Source organism: Psammomys obesus, unplaced genomic scaffold (assembly GCF_907164565.1).
Source record: "Psammomys obesus unplaced genomic scaffold, mPsaObe1.curated_primary_1811, whole genome shotgun sequence".
Lineage (NCBI taxonomy): Eukaryota > Metazoa > Chordata > Mammalia > Rodentia > Muridae > Psammomys > Psammomys obesus.
The window spans coordinates 21733770-21758541 of NW_026596101.1; the positions used below are offsets into that span (position 1 = coordinate 21733770).

Here is a 24772-nt window from a genome sequence, read left to right on the forward strand (position 1 = left end):
GGTCTGAATCTAGACCTTCCTATGGGCTTAGAGGCTTGAAAAATGAGGAGGGAGCCCAAGCAGCCACCTTAAGGGAGATGATGGGATCCCTCTCAGCCACATGCATTCTCTAAGGAAGTAGCTGTTTCTGTGCCTTAGTCTCTCTGAGGGTAATGCTGCCTAGCCAGCTAATAGGAAGGGAAGCAGGATGTGTTTACTGAGCTCCTTCCAAATACCTGGCCCTGTGGACTCCTGCCCCATCAATGCAGGCATCCGCTGGGGGCCTGGTTTCACGATGCCAGTGGTCTGTGCCATGGCACAGCAGGCCAGCCCTTCTAGCAGCTAGCTAGCTAAGGATGGGTGTCTGAGGGCCAAGCAATTGGTCTCAGGCAGAGAAGTTTCACAGAGCAGTTCCAGATGGAGGGACCCAACAGCTGGCAGAGGAAGAGGGGAGGAGGCTGATGGAGCTGAGCAGAAGCTGGGGTGGGCTAGGCGGCACTTTTGGCGGGAAGAGGGAACAGAGAATGAGGGCGCAGAATATAGTCTCTCCATGCCAGAACCTGGGAAGATAGAACTGCTCTGGCGCCCCGCTTGTGGTGGAGGAAGGGCCTTGCTGCCGGCTCTGGGGAGGATTATCTATTTTAGCAACTCGGGAAGGGAGGAGGCCAGGAGCGCCCAGCCTCCACCAGTCAGGCGGCTGGGACGCAGCGCAGAGGCTCCGGCTCCGGGCTCCGAGGCTGCGGGACGGCTGCGGTGCTCCGGGCCAGGGACCTGCTGGCGGGCAGTAGTGATGCTGGCGGTGTCACTCAAGTGGCGACTGGGCGTGGTGAGGCGGAGACCCAAAGGTACCGAGCAGACACTGCTGTGGGGTGCTGGAGGAGCCATTGGGGAGGCTCCTTGGTGCCCCTGTCTCCCAACCTGCTTTTGTCTGGGTGCTCGGGGTGTCTCTGTGACATCCCTCCTGGGACCTAGAATCTGGGTCTCTTCCCTAGGCACTTGTCAGTTGCGCATTTCTCTGAATGTTTCTCTGGGGCTGCGTCTCTCTTCCCCTCTCTCCACCCCATCTCTCTTTGTCTGGTCCCTTAGGGGTCTCTCCTTCTTCTTGGTTCTCCTCCCTGCCCTGATGGCTGTCCTTGTGTCTCTTCCATCATCTCTGCCCTATTTGTTCATATTTCCCCTCTTCCACCCTCATTGTCTTTGTCCAAGAGTCCTTTTTAGTGTCTTTCTGTGTCTTCACTTTTCTGAGCTTCTTGTCCCCACCCCTCATGGGATGCATCCCTAAAAGGCTTTTCTTTCCTCTCTATTCAGACTATGGGGCTGTGCTGTAGTGGGGCAGGTGGGCATTGTGTGTGTGTCTGTGCGTGCACACACACATTCACACCTCTGTTGTAGGCTGGGGCTGAGGGCTGAAGGTGAAGCCTGGGCCTGGCTGTGGTCCAAGCTAACTTGACACTGTCCCATCCCTGGCACAGATCCAGCTCCTGGAGTAGAAGAGGTACCTCAGGTGTGGACAAGGCTGCAGTGAGCTGGGGAGGACAGTGTGAAGCTAGGTGTTAAGCTCCAGAGTCTGTGTGACCCTAGCCATCACCCTTCTATTCTCCACGTATAACATAGTAGATAAGGATGGTAGGAATTTGTGCTTCAGGCTAAGAACTAAGAATAACCTTTTAACAACAGGCGCAGACCTTAGTTCAGTGTCAGCGTGTGTCAGAGAAGGCCTTTCCTCATAGTTCCCACAATATCCCTCAGTGCCAGTCCACTCTTGGCCTTGGTTATATAGCAGAAAACTGGGGTCCAGAGAAGTTGAGGAACTTTCCCAAGGCCACACAGCTGACCCACGAGTGAGTATTTGGTGAGTGTTTTATTACCATTTGAAGGACCTATATGAAGTGGGGCAGTTCCCCTGGAAGGGGCGAAGGGGTAGTGGGTCCATGGGGCAGCAGAGTGTTCCAGAACCTGTTCTGGCTTGTGAGCAGCTGGAGTCTTCTAGAGATCTCTGCAGGGACAGAGGTATCAGGAACTCAAGGCCATTGTCCTGAGGACCCTGTGGATGCAATGGGTGACCACATCTCAGGGCTGCTCTCTGTGGAAGACACTTAGATCTAGAGAGAGGATGAGGTTGTGCTTTTTGGACATCAAGGAACAGCTGTATCTGCCCAGACAGACCTAGGTTCAAGTCTTACCCTTGGCTGTCACTTTCTGTGTGGCTATGACAGCTGTCAGACCTCAGTTTCTCCACTGCAGAGGGGGACCAGGAAAAGCCATCTACTTCAGAGTGCAGCTTAGAGTCTGGACATGGGCCCTACACATAATAGGTTCCTGAAAGGTGGGGTATATCCTCCCATTCTCTCCTGGCCTCTCCCTACCCTGCTGTACATTACGCCCCCACCCCACAGCAGTCACGCCCATGAATGTTGAGCTCCTCATAGAGAGAGTGGCACAGAAAGGAAAAAAGCATGCAGCCTGCCTGGCTGAGGATCTACATGAAGAAGGCGTGGCCTGGCTCCTCGAGTTAGAGGTAGATACAAAGCTGTACTCCATTGCATGGAGCTATTTCTTGAGGGAGGAGTCCTGAGGCCTCGGTGGGGAGAAAGAGGTTCCCCCAGCTTCATAGTCAAGGTTTTCTGTTTTTGAGACTGACTTATTTATTCCATATGTTATATATGTGTCCTGTGTGCATGCAGGTGTCCACAAAGACCGGAAGAGGGTGTTGGATCCCCTGAGCTGGAATCACAGGTGGTTATGAGCCACCTGATATAGGTCCTGGGAACCAAAACTCGGTCCTCTGTTTGCCTCCACAGGAGCAGAACATGCTCTTAAGCACGGATCCATCTCTCCAGTCTTGGGGTTTTATTTGTCTGGGGACATACTTCCTTACCTCCAGCCTGCATTCTTGTTGTTTTATTGTTATGTTTACATGATGCATGTGAGTAAGCCAGAGTACAATTTTCAGGAGTCGGTTGTCTCCTTCCACCATGTGTGTCCCAGGAATCTAACTCACATCAGGCTTGTTGGCAAGGCTCTTTACCCACTGAGCCATCTGACCAGCATTCCAACCCATGTTTTCAATGGATCTTCCTGGTTTCCATCTTTCCTGAATAAGACCTTTTTGATTGTTTGAAGGCTATATGGCCGTATAAGACCCGTACTATGAATGCCCGGAAAAGGAAGTGATGATTTTGAGAGAAAGGGGCTAGGGAGGTCTCTCAGAGCAGGAATTTGCTAGGTAAGTAACAGAAAGGACAGCTTGAGCAAACAAGGCTATAGGGCACAGAATCAATCAATGCTGGCACAGGGTATACTGCCCTGTCTCTGTCAACATTTATTGAGCAACCATTGTGTACCAGGGACTGCCCTAAGTCTTGAGAGCCCAGCATGGGTCAGAAGAGGTGTTCTGATCCTGGCCTCCTAGCTGCATCTACACATCATGGTGGCTTCTTCCTCCCTTCTGCCCTCAGGGATGGAGGCTCCCCAGGATTCTCCCTAGCACTCACCCTGGCCACCAGCTGTTTTCCGGTATTTATTATACAACCCCACCTCCCCATAGCAGCATGAGGCTCAGCTCTGACCCTTAATTCAAGCATGCTCCTTCCCTTCAGTGCTCATCCAATGGTTCCTCTCCTGGGCTTCTGCCCTCCTCCCAGACTGGGGCACCAGATATCTTCGAGACTGCGCCGACGGATAAATCCATCCTGGGATTGTTCCAGAACTGCAGAGTCCTGGCAGGCTGGTGTAAAGCCTTGTTCTGTGTTCTCTGCTGGGCACTTGCTGTCTGTCAGGCAGCATGCTAGGTACTTAACATTACTGTATTCCTCGAGAGTTTGGCGCCTATGATCTAAATTGTTCACATTACACCTGGGGAAACTGAGGCTCAAAGGAAGAAGTGACTTAAAAAAAAAACAGGTGTGTAGAAAATGAGGGAGTCTGAGTCTGCCCAGGCAGGATAACTACCCAGCCTAAGCATCTTGCCAAGGCATTTTGTTCCTCAATGGTTACTTTGTCTCATGTATCTGCTGGGAGCAGAGTCCTTTCTGTGATGTCCCCACTGTGTGTCCCTAGATGTGCTGCTGGCCTGGATTTTCCAGCATCACTGAGGTCTCTGCCTTCCGGAGCTCTGGCTGGGGGACTCCGGCAGACTTGATGGGCCCTGAAGCTTCTGGCTGCTTCCGCTAGCTAGTACTGCCAGTGAGTGTCTAGCTGCTGCCTCTGCCACACCCACTTTTGTCTGTGCCTCTTTTCCGAAGCGCAGACTCAGCTGGAACTCAAGGCTTGCAGTGCATGAGAGGCAGAGAGAGGGCAGAGCCAGCCATCGCCCTCCCTCGTCTAGCATACACTGAGTGAAATGTGCCTCCGCCTACCCACCTTGCTCACATCGCTGCCACCGGAAGAACCCGTGCTGATCTCGTCAGCTAATGCCCCGTGCTGTCTCCGTTTGTCAGCTTGAACGCTCAGTCCAGCAGAACCATCTGCCTGCTTTAATTGCCCAGATAATTGTCAAGGCTGCTAACCCTGCCTCCTTCACTGATGGCCTGACAGGGCAGAAAGAACATCCATCAGTCGGGAGGCCTGGGCAGACCTGACCCCAACTCCCTGTAGGTCCTTGAGCAATCCCGTTTTTTCTGGCCTCAGTTTCTCTTCTGTGACCTTGCCCTGCCCTCTTAGAAATAAAAGTCCCTCACCACAACCTCCATTTACCCACACAGTGCCCTTGGGCTAACCTTGTCTCTGCAGCCCCCGCAATCCTGTTTTGGCCGAGGTATCAGTGACTCAGAGCAGATGTGGGCAGGTGGGCGGACAGAGCGGCACAGAGCCAGCCAGCTCCAATTGCTGCACAACTGGGGCAGCTGGAGTCCCCAAGGGACGACCTTGGGCAAGGTCCTTGTCCTTTACAGAATGGGTGTGTCTGAGGCAGGGAGGCAGCTGCAGGTCACGTGGGGTTTAATTTGGGGATGGAAATGAGGGAGCCCTAGACTGGCTGAGCTGAAGCTGCCCCATGAACCACAGCTCCCCCTTTTCTCCTGGACCACATGTGGACTCCATTTTACATATGGGAAGGCTGATTTCCACTCAAAGACATTCAGCCAGTCAGAGGTGGGGGTGTCTGGATTGAATTTAGAGTCCATGGAAGGCCCCAGAATGTTCTTCCCTCTTTGTCACTTGCCTTGATTGCAAGCTCTTCCGGAGATAGCTAGACTTGGAAGAGGGTAAGGATCCAGCAGGGGATTAGGTAAGCTTCCTAGGGGACAGGACAGCAGAGCTGTGTGTGGGAAGACTTACAGGGCAGAGAGTACTAGGGACAGGCATGACTGTGAGACGATGGTGCTAACTGGGAGCTGGGTTCTCTCAGAGAGTGTGTTAGAACAGAGGGAGGCTGCAGGGGAGGTCTTCCTGGTTTGAGCCCCCCCTCCACTCACAACACCCCTGGTGAGCCGTAGCAGGAGTGTGGGACCATCATCTGTCAGGCATCTGGAACGACCCAGAAATCTCAGGCTCTAACCCCTGCCCAGGCAATGGTTCCTACAAGGCTCCACCTTCCAGCTCCTCCTGGGAGTCTCCTTGAAATGAGTTTGAGGGCTCCCTGGTGGTCCTTTTCACACCCTTACACAGCAGCCACCAGCTATCACCCACCACAGAGCTCTCTTTTTATATTCAAGTACACCAAGAGGGTACAAAACCAAGTAGGGCCGTGCCAGCCCAGGGATCTCATGTACATCAAACTGTGGCTGAGTTCAAGGTCCTTCCAGGCTCATTTTCTCATCTGTGGAACTGTTATCCCAACCTCCTGAAGTTAGAGACGATACCATGGAATGTGAGGTATACCTGGAATGTGCAGGGGCTGGCAGAAGCCAGCTGGTGTGGCCAGTGGTGCCAGCTTGTGTTTTTATTCTCCCAGAGCCTCAGCTTCCCCTTCGTATGTACCACTAGGCACTGGGTTTAGAGGATGTCTGTCTGGCGTGGTCAACACTTTAGCTCATTTCCTCCTCCCTGATGACGTGGGATTCCCCAGGAAGAGGTCTCAGAAAGGCAGGTGAATGGAGACAGTCTGGTCTAACCTTACCCAGGGGCTAGTGCAACCACAGCTGCCTAAGGGCTATGGCTCTCACCATAGCCAGGCTCAGGGGCTCATTGGCTTCAGAGGAGGAATAGAGAGTGCCTCTCACCCGCTAGATGTTCTGGTACAAGACAGGCTGCTCAGGGGGCGGAAAGCTCCCTGTGAATGGGATGGAAAAGTCTAGAATGACAGTGATTCTGGGATCGTGAGTCTTAATTATGTACATCTTAGTCACTCAGCAGCACTTAGGTGGCACTTCCTGCATGAGGAGCCTCTGGGCCTGGGGCAGTGAAGGATCTCCTGTTGAGAGGGAAGAACAGGGCCAGCCAGTGGAAGGAAGGCTGGAAGAAGGCGGTGAGAACCTGCTAGTGCAGGGCTGGCTAGAACCTGCTAGTGCAGGGCTGGCTTCTGAGAGGAACAGCAGAAGCTGGAGTGAGGGTGGGAATAAGAACATTCTAGGCAGAGGAACTGCCTTCATAGAGGACCCAAGAAGGAAGCATCTGATTCTGAACCATCCAAGCCGTGCATGCTGGGCCAGGGCTCTTTCCCTCTCTGGGCCTCAGTTTCTCCTCTTTTGTAAACAGGTAGCAACAGTATGCACCTCATGAGGCTCTTGAAAAAAAAAATCCATAAGGCACTTTACACATAGTTTGGCATATTCAGTAGGTGCTCAATAAATGCTAGCCCCTGGCCCCTATTTAGGGCACTTGCACTTGGATGGGGGTGGTGCCTGATGCAGGGATGGGAGGCAGTGTCCTGGCTGACCCTGTGCTGGTGCTTTCTGGGATGCAGATTCCCAAGTGCTGTCCTACAAAACAACTGCTCGTGTTTTCCCCCAGCTCGCTGAAGTAGCCTCTGGAGCCTGTCTTCCCTATGCTACATACAAAGCAACCACGATGCCGGGAGTGACACTCTCAGTACCCTTTGCCGCACACCCATCTGCCCAGCACATCTGTGTGCTCCTAACCTCAGGCCCAGCCATGCTGGTGAGGACTTCCCTTAGCCACCCTGGGAACCTCCCACGCTCTGTACTGGCCATCCCCACTGCTAGGAAATGCCCTACCCAGCTCACCTCTGTAGGTTTACATCCTCTGTAGGCCCCTGGATGCTGTCCTTCCTGAGAAAGATGCTGAAACTCCAGTGTGTGGTCTGCTTTCAGCACACAGTAGGCTGCTGGTGAGCTCTAGTTGGACCTCAGAGCTAGGTCCTTCCACTCCTGACCTAAGATCTCTTTCATGCTGACATGATTCATATTTTGATTTTTGTTTGGAAGGGTAGTGAAAGGGCAGGCGGGGAGGGAGTCAAATGGCCTCGAATCTTCTATAGGTACAGGATCATCCCCAAGGGCAGGAGAATGGAGAGGTGGTTTGACCAAAGTCAGCTGAAGTCTTCACCTGTCCCTAGGGACTCTGTCCATTTAGTTATTTTCTGAGATCCTGAGCTGACTTTTCTTCCTCCATACTCCTCTATGGCTCCCCAGTGTCCTCAGAGGAGAGCTCATAGCATGTCACCGGAGAAAGCTATTTATTTCAGGTTGGCAGAGGATGAGGAGTCACAAGGTCCCTTCATTCAGAGCACACATGCTTTGGTCTGCACATCCCTCTGGTCTGTGCAGGGAGCTGCAGGCTGGCAGGCTCTGTGGCCTTGCCAGATCCCTTCAGGACAGGCAGAGCCTTGCTCTACAGTCTCATCACAGGAGACTCCCAGGGCCAGATTCTTACCCTCTGGGGGTCTGTCCAGGAGCTAGAACCCAAGGTGATGGGTGTTCCTGTGAATGTTGCCTTTGTTTACCCCTTCTTCCACACTCCAGCAGGGCTACCACCTTTCTCCCACCTCCCACAGTCATAACCGTGCAGGAGAGTCAAGCAGGAGATCAGGGTTTCCATTTTCCTGTGGGCTGGGCCAGTTGCCTCTCTGCGCTGTTTTTCTTTTTGTTCATACTTTGCAACTCCCCCAAAATTGTCCCTACCTCCTCTGCATTGGAGACAAGGTTTTGCCGTATAGGTAGGCTTCCCTTGAACTCAGGGTAATCTTTCTCCAGCCTCCTAAGTGCTGGGATTATGAATTCGTGCCCCCCACATCTGGTTCCAAGTTCCCACTTTTTAACCTTCCCGGCCTGTCAGGTCTCCAAATATGTACTACTGGCCATCATGAGAAGGGCGTTAGTGTGTACCCAAAAAGGAGAATGAGGCCCAGAGCAGGAAGGGGCCTAACATCCAAATCCTCGGCCTTGGAGGCATCTGACTTACTTTCCCCTCTGGTCCTTTCTTCCCAACCCCCAAACCATCCAGTTCCTTGCACCCCACATGGCTGTCATTGGAAACAGGTCAACACCCTTAAGGCTCTCCTCCTAGGACCCTTTGAATCTGCACCCTTGCTGTCTTATCTCCTGTCTACCCGCAGCTGCGTTCAGCATGGTCCTTTTGCCTGCCCAGAACCTTCTTCCTTGCTTCTTCTCATCTGTGTCTCAGGCTAAAGATCACCTCCTCCGAGGGGCTTTTCTTGACCACTTGTCCCGAGTTCCCCACCCAGAATCATTCCTGTGTTCGACACAACCTCGAATATGTGTTTTCTTGATTCCTCTCTGGTTCCCCTTAGTTGGGGAGCTCTGGAAGTGTGAGGCCTGCCTGCTTCACTCACTGCAGAAACAGCAGATCCAGCTTAGTTTCTGGCAGGTACTAAATGCTCAGGAAAAGTCCTCCCAGTGAAGTACTAGGTGCTCAGTGAATGTTATGAGTGAGGTATGAGGTGCTTAGCAGAAGTGCTGAATGGAAGAGAAAACTGCAGGGAGGTAGGACTATGAATGTCCAAACCTGTGCCAACCACCTTCCTACGCCCCACATCCTGAACTTCTCAACCAAACCTTACAGGAGTAGATGCTTCATCATTATGCTTCGGAGAAGGGGCTCTGCGGTTTAGGCACAGCAGGGGTGCCAACCCTCCTAAGGTCAAGATCCTCCTGCCCACAGTGCTGACCTACCCAGGACAAGGGCTGTTGGGAGCACTTCTGTATGCACCCAGGCACTCTGGACAGGTTAGCGCTGCCAGCAGATGGCCTGGCTTTCAGCCTTGGCTCACCCCTTAGTGAGGAAGGGGAGATGTGGAATTCACTGTGACCTTGGTTCCAGGTCCCTACATGGGGCTTCCACAGAAGGTGCTGGATGGAGGAGATCATGGGTGTCTCCCATTCTCCATGTGCCTGCTGTGGTTCTTCTGACTCTTCTGGAACCTTTTCCTCCCTGGTCCTACGCTGACTGCCATGTTTTGCTTTCATGCTTTCCTGAGGCCCTGAGCCAGTGACCCTCTCGTGCTCTGCTCTCCCTGGCACCAGCAGCAGGTGGGCCTATAGACAGCACCGTCCTTAAAGGACCACGGGGATTGGGAGGATGTGAGCACCTTGAATAGATGTGACATAGATAGTACCCGAGGAGTCCCTTCCCTTACAGCAGGTAGAATGGCCAGCTGGCCCTTGCTTTCTCCAGAGCAAGTGTCTAACAGAGCGATCCAGAGGCCCCAGGCCATGGTCTGCTACCACCACTTGGGGTGGGGGTGGGGACGAGAAAGCCACTAAAGCCCACAGCAATAGTTTATCTCACTGTCCTCTATTGCCATCTCTGCCTTCCTCCCCGCCAGACTTAATTTCCGCTTGTCATTTGAGGGGCCTGGCGGGTTTGGGGACACAGCTTGCTCATGTCACAGTGGACTCAGCCCTGCTCTGTAAAAGATAGGGCAAAGGGCCAGGCATAGCTCAGTGCAGGAGGGGCCTCTAAGGCCCCTCTGGGTCTCAGGTTCCCATCACAGAGTGGATGGTCTGCTGGCTACTGTGGTCACAGCCCCTGGGTCTCTGCAGGGGAGGGGAGCCCCTGGCAGTCCATCAGCATGAGGACACCTGGGAGCATCTCCCCTGCAGGGCCAGGGTTCCTATGACAAGGGGGGATCTAGGGCCAACCCCACAGGGGGAACCAGCCACAGCAGGACTGTCATAGTCTGAAAAGCTCTTCCAAGGTCCCACCTTTCCCCTTGCAGGTGTGACTGTCTGGGGTCACTAGCAGATTGTGAGTAGTGAAGCCTGACCATCCTGAGGCAGGGTGGCTAGTCCATGTCACAGTCTTAGTGTGAGGCACTGGGCAGGTGGGCGATGGATGGATGCTTTCTCTGGCCATTAGTACAGAGGTTTCTGTTGTCAGCAATGGAATGAAACCCCTGAGTCAAGGGCTTGTACAAAGGAAGGAGTCTGGTTTGGCCTCACTGTGCTGGACCCTTGAGTCTGATATAGGCAGCTGCTGGTGGGGAACAATGCAGTCCCAAGAGCGGAAAAGGCATAATCCAGTTCCTAGGCTTCTTTCTCAGGACCCACACACTGCTGGCTACTGTGTTCACAGCTCCTGGGTCTCTGGGGACCCTGGGAGTCCATCAGCTTGAGGACACCAGGGAGCATCCACCTGCAGGGCCAGGGTTCCTGGGAAGAGCCCTGCTCCAGTCTCATTACATCCGTTGGTATTCCCAGACTTTGGGATGAGTGCTTTGTGCTACACCCTGGGAAGCTGAGGCCAGAGAGGCTGAATGAACAAACCATCCTCAGGCACAAAGCCTCTGGGTGTGGAGATGCTAAGTCTCCAGCTCGGTGGTCCAGCCACCCCTCCCCAGGCTACCCTCACTTGCTTCCAGTGTGTCTGAGCACAGAGAAGTCAGATGCTATCTTTGGGAACTGCAGGAGGCCTGGCTCCCAGCCACCGCGTACACCCTACAATCTGTCTCCCTCTCCTCTGCCTCCCTAAGCTGGCAGCATTGGGCTAGAAGGGTGGTCGCTGGAGCAGGTCCCAGGAGCAGCCTGGCCTGCACTTGGCTCCCAGGTAGGACTCCTCAGCAGCATTCCAAGAAGCCTGAGGTCCTGGCAAAGACTCCTCATGCTCTTTCCCTACAACCATCTGTGGCTCCCCATTGCCTGCAGGGTAAAAGCAAATTCAGACCTCAGAAGCATTTGTTAACAGATGGATTTGGCCTGAGAGGCCACACATCTAGCAAAGTCCCCAGTGGTGGCATGAATGACATCTCTCAGACCTTGGAGGAATTAGACCTCATCTGGCTCGGGCTGCAGTTTTTCCCTCATCTTTCAGGAGGACTTTGCCCACAGGTTTCACATGGTCACTGCCTTCTTATTTCTACTTATCTTTCAAAAATCAGGCTCAAAATCCTCTTGGTGGTTGCTTCAGATACCTACATGCTCATCATTTGCATCCCCAGACCTCTTTACTAGCCTTTGAAATCCTGAGTGGCCCCAGACCTCAGACTCTTCCCAGATCAGCTGGGTGACCTTGGGGAAGTGGTTTAGCCTTTCCATGTCAGAGTTCACATTTGGACCCCCTTTATTCCAAGGTTTACCAACAGTCAATTCCTCATATATTCATGAATAAAGTTGAATAAAAATGTGTGGTGGGGTGATGAGGGCAGGGCAGAGGCAGAACCTGTCTCCCTTCCTGTCTGGTTTTGTCTCCAGCCCCCAGTGCCCAGCACAACAGGCTCTTGGAGTAATGCTCTGCAGACACCCTCCTGTTAATCCATGGAGTGACCTTTCCAAGAGCTTCTCAGCCACAAAAGTAAATTCCAAAGGAACATCGAAGAGCTGAAGAGCTCCAGCTGAGCTTCCCGCTGCCAATCAGAAGGGCTCTTGAAACGCATCTGTTAAGAGAACAAATGTTTTCTTAAAGAACAGACGTCACTCCAGAGGCCTGTGTATCTTTTGCCACTCTGTCCACAGATGATGGGGGCTTCATATGAGGGAAATTCTGCTAGGGGACCTCTGGCAACTTCCCTTTCCACTGGTGCAGGTGGGGTTGGGATGCTCAGGTAGTCCTCTGTGTCCTAGTGAAGGTCCATGTCTTCATAGCCAGTCCCTCCTTGCTATTTCCAGGCACCGGACCCCACGGAGCCTGCGCCCTCTCTCTGCTTGGTAGGACTGTCCCATCTGGGGTTCAGCCTCTCCCATGGCTGTACTATGCTCCTAGATCTTTGGCCTTGGCCTCAATGACGGTCCAGGGAATTCGCCTATTGCCTGGCCCCTAACTCCCACCCTGCTCACCACACCTTCTTACTCAAGGTTACCTGATGAGGAAAGCCTCATAGGGAGTGAAATCAGGGCAGGGGCTTGAGCCTGTAGACAGACAGAGAACATGGATTCATCTGAAGGTGCCAGCAGGAGTTGGCCTGGGGTAGTCTGTGAATGTATTCTGACTTCCGTAGTGGCTGGGCAGCCATGAATTCCCTGAGGGCAAAGACTCTGTATCTAAACCTCTCCTGCATCCCATTGGATGCAGGTTGCACAGGTTGTTGATGGCCACTGTTTGTTGCCTTGTGTCACTAACACTCTGCTCTTCTCAGTACCCATGTGTAACCCTGGGAGAGTGAGGTGCAGATGCCCCATCTGGAGGGGTTCTGGGGTGACATTAGGTTCTGCCTGGTTGGTTCCTGAGCCTTGAGTGAAGGAGGTCTATCAGTGTGCAGGATTGGGGCCCAGCGGGGGTAGGCAAGGGGCAGCTTTCCAATTGTGACTGCAACCCATGGCCAGCTGCCCCTGCCCATCAAGCTTAAGTGTGGAAGATCCTAGGCCTGGCACACTCTGTCCCCATGTAATGCTTGTAGACACTGTGTGTGGTAGGCTGTTAGGTTCATGGTCCCCAAGACCAACTTCCAGAGAGAAAAGTGAGGCAGGGAGCGGGTGGGAAATCAGTGCTATGGTTCTTGGGGAACTATGACATCTGTAGAGGTACCCACATGGCCAAAAAGACTGCACTTTGTGATTTATGACTGGAATCCCATGTCAGTCCTGAAATCTGAAATCTGTTCTTTATAAGAGTAAAGTTTGGAAAAATATGTCCTCCTTTCCAGATGTGAAAACTGAGGCCCGGGGAAGACAGTCATTGACCAAAGCCCTGGGGCACTTTAGGATCAGAGTCCTGTGTCTGGAAGACTGGGGAGGACCCTAGGGTCATTCTCTTCTAAGAGCCTGAGTGCTGCCATATGTCCCTGGCTGAGGGGGCTACAGACATTCATCTTGGAGTCATAGTGAAGAAAGCCTTGTCCCCTTTAAGGAGAGAGCGGGCTGCAGTGGGTGGACTATGCCAGTGGGAGGGAGCTCCTGGGCCCCTCCCCGGGGAGGATGAGGGAGGGACCTAGTGAGTGGCTGGGAGCTGTGGGCAGTGCAGAGACAGCAGACATGCTGTGTGGGCTCAGCCGGGACAGCCCTGCGGAGGCAGGTAGGTGGAGCATACAGGCACCACACCAGCTGAGCACTGCATAGACGGACCTCGATGGCAAGGATGAGGTTGCCACTCTAGGGACTTTGTAAATCGGGTAGGAATGAGGACTTGGAATCTGTAACCAGGCAGGTGCTGAGGGCTGTGTGTCTGCTCCGGAGCTGTCCTATCACTGGAAGGCTGCCTCCCATGCTGACCCTGGCCACAAGTGACAGGGTGTTCAGCCAGAGACTGGGGAGGCTGCCTCTCCTGCCTCAGTGGAGAGAGTAGAACTGCCAGTTGTTGGGAGCATGGGGCTACTCATTGGGAGTGAGCTTTCCCTGCGGCCAGGGTGGATCAAGGTTTCTGGGAGCCCTGGGCTCTGGAACTCAATAGAGGGGCAGGGCCAGTTGCCACATTCCTAGGTGGCTGTGGTAGTGTCTGGGACTGGGGAGGAGCTGTGGGGCGAGTACAGTGATCCTTGTCACTGTCCGTCTGTCTGTTTCTCTAACTTCAGCCTCCTGGGCCAGCCTGACCTCTCCCAACAGTGTGGGCCACTCTGCTCTCTGTGCCTTTACCGTCACCACCCTCTATTGCTCTCAATTCCTTCTAAGGTCTACACACCTCTCTACAGCTTCCTGGGTAGGGACTAGGTGCCCCGGGACTCCTTCAAGGGACACTTGAGTCATACAGTTCGAGTTGGGGATGGTGGAACTTCTGTGCTTGGCTTAAGCCCAAGCTTGATGGGCCTTTACCCCACTCTACTCCTGGCTTTCAGGCTTCTGCCCCTGGCAGAGCCTGTGTCCCTGTGTTCTCCTGACCTCTGGGCCTCTACCTCCAATGCGGCCTATGTTCTGGTGTTCTCCTAACCTGCTGCCACCCCTGGGTTCCCAGGAGGGAGAGGTTAAGCCTGAAGTCTGGTTATAGCCCCTGAGCCCAGCTCTCAAGGCTTCTCCTGAGCTCTCTAGTTTCGACTCTGATGCTTCCCTGATTCTCCTCAGCACTCCACCCCTGAGAATCTCCTCCCTAGGTCATAGATAGGACCTCATGGTCACACCTGCAACAGTATTAGTTGCTATCCCCAGTCTCTCTCTCTCTCTCTCTCTCTCTCTCTCTCTCTGTCTTTTAAAGAAAAGTCCTAAAATGGAGCTTCGGGTCTAGATGTACTGTAGTTCCTCATTCCCTTCTCTGTTTCTCTGCTGGTAAGCTTTGTTTTCTGTACCGTCTCCTTCCTGTTCTCCAAGCTTTGTGTCAGAGAGCCTATTTCCGATAGTTCCCTCAAAAGTCTCAGCATGGATCCAAAACAATCATGGAGGCTCTCACTGGCCAAGCATAGTTGTAGGGCCTCTCCTAGAGCAGAGAAAGGGAGCCAACAGGCAGTCACTGCGGATATAGCCACACTGCAGGGATGGCGTGGGATGGGGTGTGGGCTGAGGCCTCTGTGAAAGTGGGATTGGGATTAGGGTCTGTGGAGCAGGCAGCCTGGCTCTCTCTGGCTTGGATGGACTGCCCAGGCTCTCTCTTGGGAGCCTCTAGGGTATCTATGGGATGGACGATAACTTATACAGTAGGCCTGGTCCAGACTAAAGTGTCTGAGCATGTCTCCCATTCCTGCATGCACACACTGCCCTCAGACTCTGGCCCGAAGGATGGGCATGTCTTCTGACTACTAACCACAAAGATGTCTTTGTCATCAGGGACTGTCAAGCTTTAGTGAATAACTGGCCACTCAGTATTGCAGACTCAGGACAATTGAGGCAGAGTGTATGCACAGTGAGGGATCCCTGTTGGCACTCTCCTCCCCAGGGGCTTCATTGGAGCCATTTCTAGGCCTGGGCTGTGGCCATGGGCGAAGCTACCCACTTGGGGGTCAGCCAGGTGCCTGGAGCCAGGGAAGGGTGAGCTCCGCCCAGGCTCAGCCCCTTCCTATTCCTGGCTGGCCACTCACTATGCTTCATTGATGGCCATTCTCCTTATCTACAAATTCAGACTGAGTTCAAAAGCTAGGTGCTTACAGAATGCTAGGAAGCCCTATTCCTCCTATTTGAGGCTCAGTGAGGTCTTCCTGATAATACTGAGTGTGAAGGGGGAAAAAAATGAGAAGAGTGTGGTAGGGACTTCAGAAGGTGTTGGGGGTGGTCTCAGGCTCATAAGCATGGCCTCCCTGACGGGGGGGGGGGGTGTGTGGCATTTCATCAGATTACTGTAAGAGGTGAGAGAAGGAGTTTGTGAATGTCTGGGTAGTCTTCCCGGGCAGAGGGAGGAGTGACGTTAGTCGTGGCTCTAAGGAGCCATGCCCTACCTAGGCTGCAGTTCCTTCCTTCTGCAGCTTGTGTGGATGCTTGCAGTGGACTGGAACAAGGATAAGCCCAGCAGGGTTGCCAATCCTCATTCTCTCTGGCCACCTTGGCACTGCACGGTTAAGCTTCCTGTTTGGTGTATGGCTGCTCAGCTCAGGCCGATGGAAATGTGCCGTGGCTGTCTTATCTATTGCTCCATGCCTCTGCCTATGGAAAGCTGGCTTCCTGGAGACCGATTGTCTATGGAGACCAATGCCCACATCCACAGCTCAGCTTTATGCTGATACAGCCCTGGAGGGGTGACAGGGGTGTCTCTGTGGAAGAATGTCTCTTTGAACAGAGAGGTCCAGGGGCTGAGGTGTTATGTCCAAAGGGAGGAGACATGGAGGGCTAGACTAGATGCCCTGGGAAGCCATGTGGCCTGGGCTTGAATACACCCAGGGGTTGAGTGTTCTCATTGTGGTTCCCTTAACTTCTGTGTGCCTCAGTTTCTCCATCTAACACATGATAGTGACAGTGGTGCTTCAGACTCGGGCTTCTTGTGAGGACAGAGTGGTAATGATTTTGAAGTTCTTGGAACCATGGCTGGGGCAAAGCTCATCCCATCTTTTGCCACGAGGCAATACTTAACCTCTCTGTGCCTCAGTTTCTCCCTCTGTGTATTAGCATGTCAAGCTGGAATGACTCCAAGATTCATCCTTCTCTCTGCATACCAACAAATGCCTTCCGTAGCCTGGACAGTCAAATAAGGTTGGAGAGGGTTGTGGTACCAAGCAGCCACTCTCCAGAAATTATCACTGAATTTCCACCAACCATTTGGAAAGTGAGATCCAAAGGGCTGGGAGTGGGGACCTTGATCGGGCTGTCATGGGAACACAAGGGTCTCATTAAAGGGTCTTCATCTCCAGCTTGCTCAAGTGCCTCTGATGTAAATGCCAGGCCTGAGCTGAGTTTACAGTACCCCTTAGCCCCCATGCCCCTTTCCTGGCACTCTGCTTAGGCGGCACCCTGGCACAACAGGCTGGCAAGAGGCAAACTTCCTTCTCCCTTTGTCAGAGATCAATAGCTCCCTGGGGCTGCAGAGGAAGAGAGATGGAAGGCAGATCAGCAAGATATGCCTGAGAAAAAAGAACCCCCCCACATCCCCCACCCACCCACCTAGTTGCAGCAGCCAGGACCAGGTGTCCAGGCCTGTGCCCTGACTCTCCAGGGGCCCCGGAAGTGAATTTCTCTCTGAAGCAATTTCTACAGCACTGACTGACTGAAGTAGCACTTCTAATTGGCCATTGCTGGAAGGAGGAGACTAGAAAAATGCAGATAAAAATATCCCTGTTTTTTATGCACGTTTCCAGCTGAAATTGGTGGGAAAGATGTTTTTTGAAAAGCCTTCATCTCTAAGCATGTAATTACTAGGTCTCAGAACAACTCCCCCCCCAAAAAGAAATATAAGAGGACAGGAAAATGTGAACATGTTCCCTAAGGGGGGATGCAGGGAGCCAAACCACATGTAGGCATCTATAAATAAAGTGGTCCCCTAATTTCTCACTGCTGTCAGTGAGGGAGTCACCCCCACTTCACAGAGAGTAGAGAGGCTTGGGGCATGCAGCCAGTTGGCAGTTCTGATCCTGCTTTGATTCTTAGTTTGAATGCTGCCTCAGTCTCTCTCAACACAAGGTTGTCCTTGTGGGGTCACTGGTGTCCCCTCTGAAAAGGCATCAGTAGGTATCACCCACTTGCTATGGGTTACTACTCTGAATATGACCGGGGGTTGGGGGGGAGTGGATGTTAGATACAAAAGCCTCTTAGCCCAGCCGGTATGACTTTCTGACCTCCAGTGGGGCCTCTGTGCTCAGCCTGAAATGCCTGTCCTTGCTCAGGCCTCTGCTCACTGTTACGCGCCTCTCTGTGTGTACATGCACATGCATAAAGGAGAAAGCTGGGGCCACTCAGCGTTAAGACTAGCCGATCCGAACAACTTAGCTACCTCATGGAAATTACCACTGTCAAGTTCAGCAGTGAACAGGATCTGGATATTGGGATGAAGAAAAGTGGGACAGTCATCTTTAAAGATGAGTTGGGAGGACACTATAGGGATCGTCAAGGAACAGGGTCCTTTCCTTCAGCAGCTCGCTTGCCCAAGCCTGGCTGCTGAGAGCAGCATTTGGGGATGCCTGACCCTCAGTCCTCTGTTCCTTCTATTTTATCTTCAGGGTTCAAATATGCACCTTCAACCCGCAGCTATTCAGGGCTGCGCATTCCATGGGAGTCACTGCTCTGGCCTGGATAAACTTGTCCTCAGCTTCCTTCAAACACAGACCCCCATACCCTTCCCTCCAGACACATATCTCTCACCTCCCAAGGTCAGCCCAAGGGGGAGGGAGCCTAGGTGACAGGATCTGATTTACCTGGGATGAGACACATTTCAACTTCAGAATTGTCCTGGTGAAATACTAGAGACATTTGCACACATCGCTGATGGAACGCGGCCTTTCTAATTTTATTAGCTTAGAAGCGTCTTGTTGGAGATAATGAAGGATGGACGAGGGAGCAGTAACAGGAGGCATTAGACTAAATGGTGTGTTGCTGGAATCAGCAATGGCTGGGAACGTGGGTCTGAGAAGGAGGGTGAACACAGAATTGCTGGGGACCCCACTCCAGGATCCCTAAATGCTGCTCACTCCAACTGCTGTTTGATTGGTAATTTACCAGCCTTTTTGGCCAGCAGAGGAAGTCTGGTCACTCAGTAGAGTGAGCCCAGACAGCTTCTTATGGGTTAGACTAAAGATGATGAACATTTCCATGAGCTGTGGCCCTGACCCTGGCCAAGCCTTTCCCCTACTAGTCTGAACATGGCCCTGGTCACAGAACAGTGGTTCTCAGCAGAGGCTGATGTCACTGCCTGTCCTGCTTTCTCAGGAAATCCCTGGAATAATTTTTGGCTATTTCAGGATCTATTGATGACTGGAAGTAGGGACCAGGAGATAATGTGAACCTTCCTACAATAAATAGGCCCCTTTCCAAAAAATGTCGGCAGAGCTGAGGTTGATAAACTCACTGAGCCCTGACCGCAGACCAAACTGTCTTGACCTAGGTTGATTTGCGTGGCTGACCCCTAGTACAGAAAGACCAAGCTGGGATGAGGCATGTGGGCTTTTCCATCCGCAGAGGGATTGTGGCTTCGGTCTGACCGCAAGACTTAAGGGAGAAGAAGATACCACCTCACAGCTGTCGACTGACAGGCACCATCCACTTAGAAAGATGGTCCTTTCTGCTCTGAGCTGGACTTCCTTAAGAGGCAGATGGGGGCACATGCAGTATCAAGTGAGGTCTGAGGAGGGGGCGGGAAGCTGCAGGTGCACCTGGTAGCTGGGAAGGCTGCCTCCTCCTCAGCACGGGGAGCCTGCCAGCTTAATGATTGTCAGCCAGGTGCTGAGAAAAACGAGGCTGCTTGGAGGAGCATGATGGATAGCCTGGTCAAGAGAGGGGGTGGAAATGGGGGCACAAAGGCTTGGAGCAGCCACTCACTCAGACTTTCTTATCTGTCAAGTGGACATGAAGGTCTTACCTACCTGTCTCCCTCCCTGGGTCACGGTGAGCATCAAATGAAGGTGCAGCTGTGAGAACAGGAAAGTCCAGAGAAGAAATTGTGTGAAGCAGGGGACCTGCAGGAAAGGAGGGGCGGTGGCTTGACCACAGAGTGGGTGACCCGGATACCGTGCAACTTCAGACTGTTCTAAAACACAGATGTGGGTGAGCCTGGGAATGGGGGACGGCATCAATTTGCAGACAGGGCAAGACACAGCTCTCCCAGGAGCATGCAGACCACTGAGCCATTAGACTTTCTGGGTTAAGCGGGCTCTGCTGCACCAGGGCTGTCCCCAGGTGTTGTAGGGGAAATGCTTCCGTGGCCTGGAAATATCAAAAGCCCCAAAGCTTAGATCATGCTCCTAAAACAGTGTCGTGTGTGTGTGTGTCTGTGTGTGTGTGTGTGTGTGTGTGTGTGTGTGTGTGTGTGCGTGACCCCTGTGTATCCCAAGAACTGTCAGCTTGCCTGTGCCGCCGCTGCGGACCAACCAACCACACATCAAAAATACCGGGAAAAATGTGTCTGAACATACCGAAGCTCCTCCTCACTACATACTGTGTTAGTCAGTGTTCAAGGGCTCTGGGACCCCCATTCCTGGTGAATGCTGAGGGACAACTTAGCTGCCTCATCTCCAGATTTCTTAAAATGCCTAGCGCAATGTCTGCGTTTGTCAGAGCTGCTGTCCCGTGTTGCCTAGGGATTCATGAAAGAGAAAATAAACAAAATCCAAAAACTGAAAACCTGGGCATGTTCGGTATAGGAGCGATTGTTTTCTGAACATTTTTTTTCATAGTTGAGTCTGCAGGTGTGGAAACAGAGGCCTGACTGTATTCTCTTTACATTTGAGATAGCTGGAGTGGGAGGGAGGGGTTGTTGCTTTGTTATGCTTTGATGAGGGCCTCAGAGGGTAGGCTGCCCTTGAAGTCCCTATATGGTTGAGGAAGACCCTAAGCAACTCCTCACCTGTCTCTGCCTCTGGAGTGGCGGGGTTGCAACACGTGCCACCACGCTGTGCTCTAGGAACTCTTTACAAATCCCGCAAAGACAAGTGTCTGTGCTGTTGAGACATGCTCCAGAAAGATAAGGCAGGAAATGAGAGAGGTTGGTGAGGATCTGGGAAAAGAGTGGCAGGCCTCAGTTTTGAGAGACAGAGAGGCTGAAAATCAATGCTTGATGATACAATGGGAGAGATTTTTCCATCCAGTAACACACACACACACTCACACCGGTCACGCCTGCTCACAGAAACTGTGGTAAATGCCTGCCCCATCAGGTGTGCCTCTTGACCCTGGGACAGGGCCAACTGGCCTGGGTTCTAAGTTAGATGGTAACTCCCCAGCTGTGCGACGCTGAACTCTTTGCAGGATACCAGGTATAACCACTGGCCTGGCATGAAGTGGACGAGCTCCCCAAGTGGAATGAAGATGAAAGTGGGGGCTGGGCCAGTTTCTCATCCCAAACTCTACCTTTCTCCCACAGACGATGGGCCTTACTCAAAAGCGGGGAAGGACGCAGCTGGGGCCGACGGGGCCCTGGCGTGCCGCCGTCAGAGCATTCCTGGTACGGTGGGTCATAGTTTGCCCCGAGCTCTACCCTGAGATTTCTAATGACTCATGAAGTGTGGGCACTGCCACTAACTGGCCCTGTGCCCTCAGTGTGGGCACTCACTGCTCTGGTCCTCCCTGGTGGAGGGTGATGTCACCCCATATAAAGTGATTGAGTGCCAACCTCCCCAGCTTAACTCCCTCCACTTGGTCCCAGAGTGGGCACTACCTGCTCATCTCCCTGTCTGCCCACAGAGGAGTTCCGGGGCATCACCATGGTGGAGCTGATTAAGCGTGAGGGCAGCACTCTGGGCCTGACTATCTCAGGAGGAACTGACAAGGACGGGAAGCCCAGAGTCTCCAACCTGAGACCTGGGGGCCTGGCTGCCAGGTGAGAGGTGTGGGCCAGTAGACAGGGCATGGGGAGAGCACAAACAAGTGAGGAGGCTTGATGTCTGCCATGGGGAAGCCTTCGTCAGAGGCCGATTCAAGACCCAGCCTCTTTCCTTCTCTTCCCCTGTGGCTACAGCATCACACCCAAGAGCAGGTACCCTTCCATGCCGCCCCCTCTGCCCCCAAGGCACCCTCCTGGCAGACTCCCATTCATCCCTCCACATGCAACGAAGAAGTCACTGCTTCCAGGAAGCCCTCCAGGGCTTCCAACTAAGGTAGTGCTCTGTACATGCTGTCCTGGCTGTCCCCTTAGACAATGAGGGTTGGAAGTTGACCCTAGTGTCCAGATGAACCCATCAGAAGGGGTTCAGAGGATTGTGGAGAGAGAATGAGAGAAGAGCAATGGGTGGGACACATTGGCTGTTCTTCAGGCTGTGCAGGGTGGTCAGTGATGTCACCACGATGCTGTCACCAGGCCAGCACAATGGGACAGGAAGGGACAGTCTGGGTGTCCTACCCAGGCTTGGTTAGACGGGCACTATCCCAGGCCCTTGCCATGGACAAGGGAAGGACTGCTCTGAGCCTCAGCTCCCTCAGGTTTCTGGGGGAGGGTAGTGTGAATGTTGGTCCCCAGAGGCTAGCATTGGTTCAGACGGGCTCTGGCTTTCATGCTTCAGGAGTGATCTACTGAATGTGGGCGACTACATCCGCTCAGTGAACGGGATCCATCTGACCCGGCTCCGACATGACGAGATCATCACCCTGCTGAAGAATGTGGGCGAGCGCGTGGTGCTGGAGGTGGAGTATGAGCTGCCCCCGCCTGGTGGGTGCCCTTGGACGGGGAACTCTGTCCACTGCCTCAAGCATAGGGGTGACACAGCTACCTCCCTGCCCTGGGCCTGGGGTGGGGTTGGGGATATCCTAGGCAGGATGGGTGATGTCTGGAGGCTGGCCACATACACACTGGAGCGTGGATACAGTATGTTGTTACCAGATGGTGGTGGGACCCTGTTCGTAACCTGTCATTTTGCATAGTTGGTTAGAAAGGAAGGTCTGGGGATAAGGGCTGAATACGTTGTTCCCCTCCCCATGGCTCCCAACCCCACTGCCCTGCACTGAGCACAGTGGCCTAGGATTTCTCCCAGCTCTGAGTTTTCAAAGTTAGTCTAGCATCTTACCTGGAGTGACTAGAAGCAAGCCTGGCCTAACCCCCAGCCTCACTGTATCCTGGGCTCTGCTGTGGTCCTCATGAGCGTATCAGGTCTTCTGCCCTATCTGTGGTAGACTAGGTATGGGTAAAGATGGGGGCCTCCCAGCACCCCATCTTCTCTGCCTGTAGAGTAGAAAGAGGTCAGTCTATGAAGCAGAGAGAGGTGACTTTGTGGCTGGCCACTTGGTTCTCCTGGAGAACCTTCGGCACATCTACCAGCACGGAGATGTGGCGGAAAGACTCAAAGGAGGCCTCAATTTCTCCATAGCTCCCGAAAACAACCCGAGGATCATTTCCAAGACGGTGGATGTCTCCCTCTACAAGGAAGGCAATAGCTTCGGCTTTGTCCTCAGAGGTCAGTGTAACAGCTCTCCTTAGAGTTGAGATGACGAGAATGAGGTCATCGAGGATCCATGTATGTTCCGTGTCACTGTGTCACGTTAGTGCATGTGACATACATTTTGTTTAGGACTTTATCTGTTTATTTAGCTTTGTGTTCGTGCACGCACATGCATGCGTCGATGCAATGTGACGTGTGTATAAGGGTCAGAGGACAACTTGTAGGAGTCACGTCTCACTTCACTGAATGGGTTCTGTGTATGAAACTCGGATCATGAGGCCTGGCAGCTAGGACCTTTACCTGCTGAGCCGTATCTCACCAGCTCTTGCTTAGCATTTTAAAGATCCCAGGACCACTGAATCAAACGTTAAATGGACAGTTTCGAGAAGCAATGAAGTATGCGTGGCTGGTGGGAGAACAACAACGGAGAGGAATGGGAAAGCTGTGGCAGATTCATAACGAAGTTTGAAGTTACCTAGTAACCAGGGCAAAAAGGAAGAGAAGATGAGATTACAGGAGAGCCATGCGATGTGACAGAGAAAGGATTTGAGTTGTGTTTCCTAGCCCTCATCCCACCTGTGGAGAGGGAGGCCGCCTGGGCTGGTGGAACAGGGGCCTCCAGGGGAACAGTGGGTAAGTGATTTTTGCTGCTTCCTGTTGAATTCTGTCCAGGAGGTGCCCACGAGGACCTGCACAAATCCCGCCCTTTGGTTCTGACTTATGTGCGACCTGGTGGCCCAGCAGACAGGTGAGTCCGCCTGAGACAGAAGCATCTACCTCCCCTAGCCATTTGACACATGGAAACCTTGTGGACACTATGTGGTCCTCTGAAGCCCTTCATCTTCACATCATTTCCCAGAAGGGAGACTGAGGCCAGGAGGGGACATCCTGCCCAGTGTCACTCAGGGAACTGGTGGAGGTGGCTAGGAGAGACCCCAGCTCGCATCTTCCAGCACCCTCCTGACTCAAGCAGAGCACTCTGGGCTCTGTGACTAGCCATCACAGAGCTGGGACTGTCTGTGAAAACCTCTCATGCCCCAGCAGTGCCTGGCTCAGCCTAGCAGGGCTGGGAGGACAGGGCATGGGAGGAAAAAATGCCTAGGCCCTGCCCCTGTCCCCTGACCTCTCACCCTTGATCTCTGAGCAGGAGACTTCTGACCATTTTAAGAGAAGCCTGGACCAGGCTTGTTTCAGATCTAAATTTGTCCCCTTGGTCTGGGGCCCTGCATGAGTTGCTATTCATAGAACCTCCTGGAATAGCTTTGGCACCTGTCAGGGGTGACATTCCAGGGCAGGGGCTGGGCCCAAACTGGAGGCCTGCTGAGTTCTTTCCCAAGCTCATCTGTCATTATGCCAGTCACTACTGGAAAATCGGGGTGGGGACAATGGGAGGGGACTCTACAGTGAGCAACGTGATACCCACAGATGGCCCTTTCCCTGATGCTATGTGTCCCCAGCCAGGCAGACACCCTGTCTGGGCCATGGTGCAGGGGGTGAGAGAGTGGCCTTGAAGAACACACCCAGCTCTGACATGCTGTGGGTAGAGGGCATCAGAGCTGGGCTGGTCCATTTTACTTGCCTCTCTATCTGTTCACCTTCCTAATCACTCAGGCTTCCCGCCACATACTTCGTGTCACATTCCTGTACCCTTCAGCTGATTGGGCTTTCATCTCTTCTGCAGGGAGGGCTCCTTAAAGGTGGGTGACAGGCTGCTCAGCATAGATGGGATCCCCCTGCATGGGGCCAGCCATGCTACGGCAATAGCCACCCTACAGCAGTGCAGCCACGAGGCTCTTTTCCAGGTGGAGTACGACGTAGCCACCCCAGGTACATTGGGGTCCGAGGGTAAGGGCTGGGGCAGGAAGAGGCCCCAGATCCTCGGTACTGCAAAGGCTATGTGGGCTTAGGCCAGTACCTTAGCCTCTCTGAGCCTCTTGACAATATCATGCGTCTCCTGATTTCACTGGGGATCTGGTAGGGACAATACAGGTGAAGTGTCTGGTCTTTTGGGGAGGGAATGTTAAAAAGCAATACTAGGTAAATGTTAAATGGCAGGGTAAAAGAATGAAGAGAGAAGGGAAGCAGCTGAGTGTGTGTGTGTGTGTGTGTGTGTGTGTGTGTGTGTGTGTGTGTGTG

At 53.1% G+C, this 24772-nt stretch overlaps 1 protein-coding gene across 5 annotated transcripts in view; it reads left to right on the top strand.

The window, feature by feature from the left end:
• Positions 1–24772, top strand: part of Grip2 (glutamate receptor interacting protein 2) — a 77432-nt gene that overhangs the window by 31280 nt on the left and 21380 nt on the right. For 3 of the 5 annotated variants that reach the window (XM_055628496.1, XM_055628498.1, XM_055628499.1), the window contains exons 1-6: positions 20650–20709; positions 20949–21084; positions 21764–21909; positions 22565–22651; positions 23309–23384; positions 24318–24463. In XM_055628496.1, the coding sequence (XP_055484471.1) occupies positions 20969–21084; positions 21764–21909; positions 22565–22651; positions 23309–23384; positions 24318–24463 (571 nt within the window). In that variant the 5' untranslated portion in view covers positions 20650–20709; positions 20949–20968. Of the gene's footprint in view, positions 1–778; positions 825–20628; positions 20710–20948; positions 21085–21763; positions 21910–22564; positions 22652–23308; positions 23385–24317; positions 24464–24772 lie in introns of those variants that run through there. The other 2 variants (XM_055628497.1, XM_055628495.1) reach the window with 2 other exon arrangements.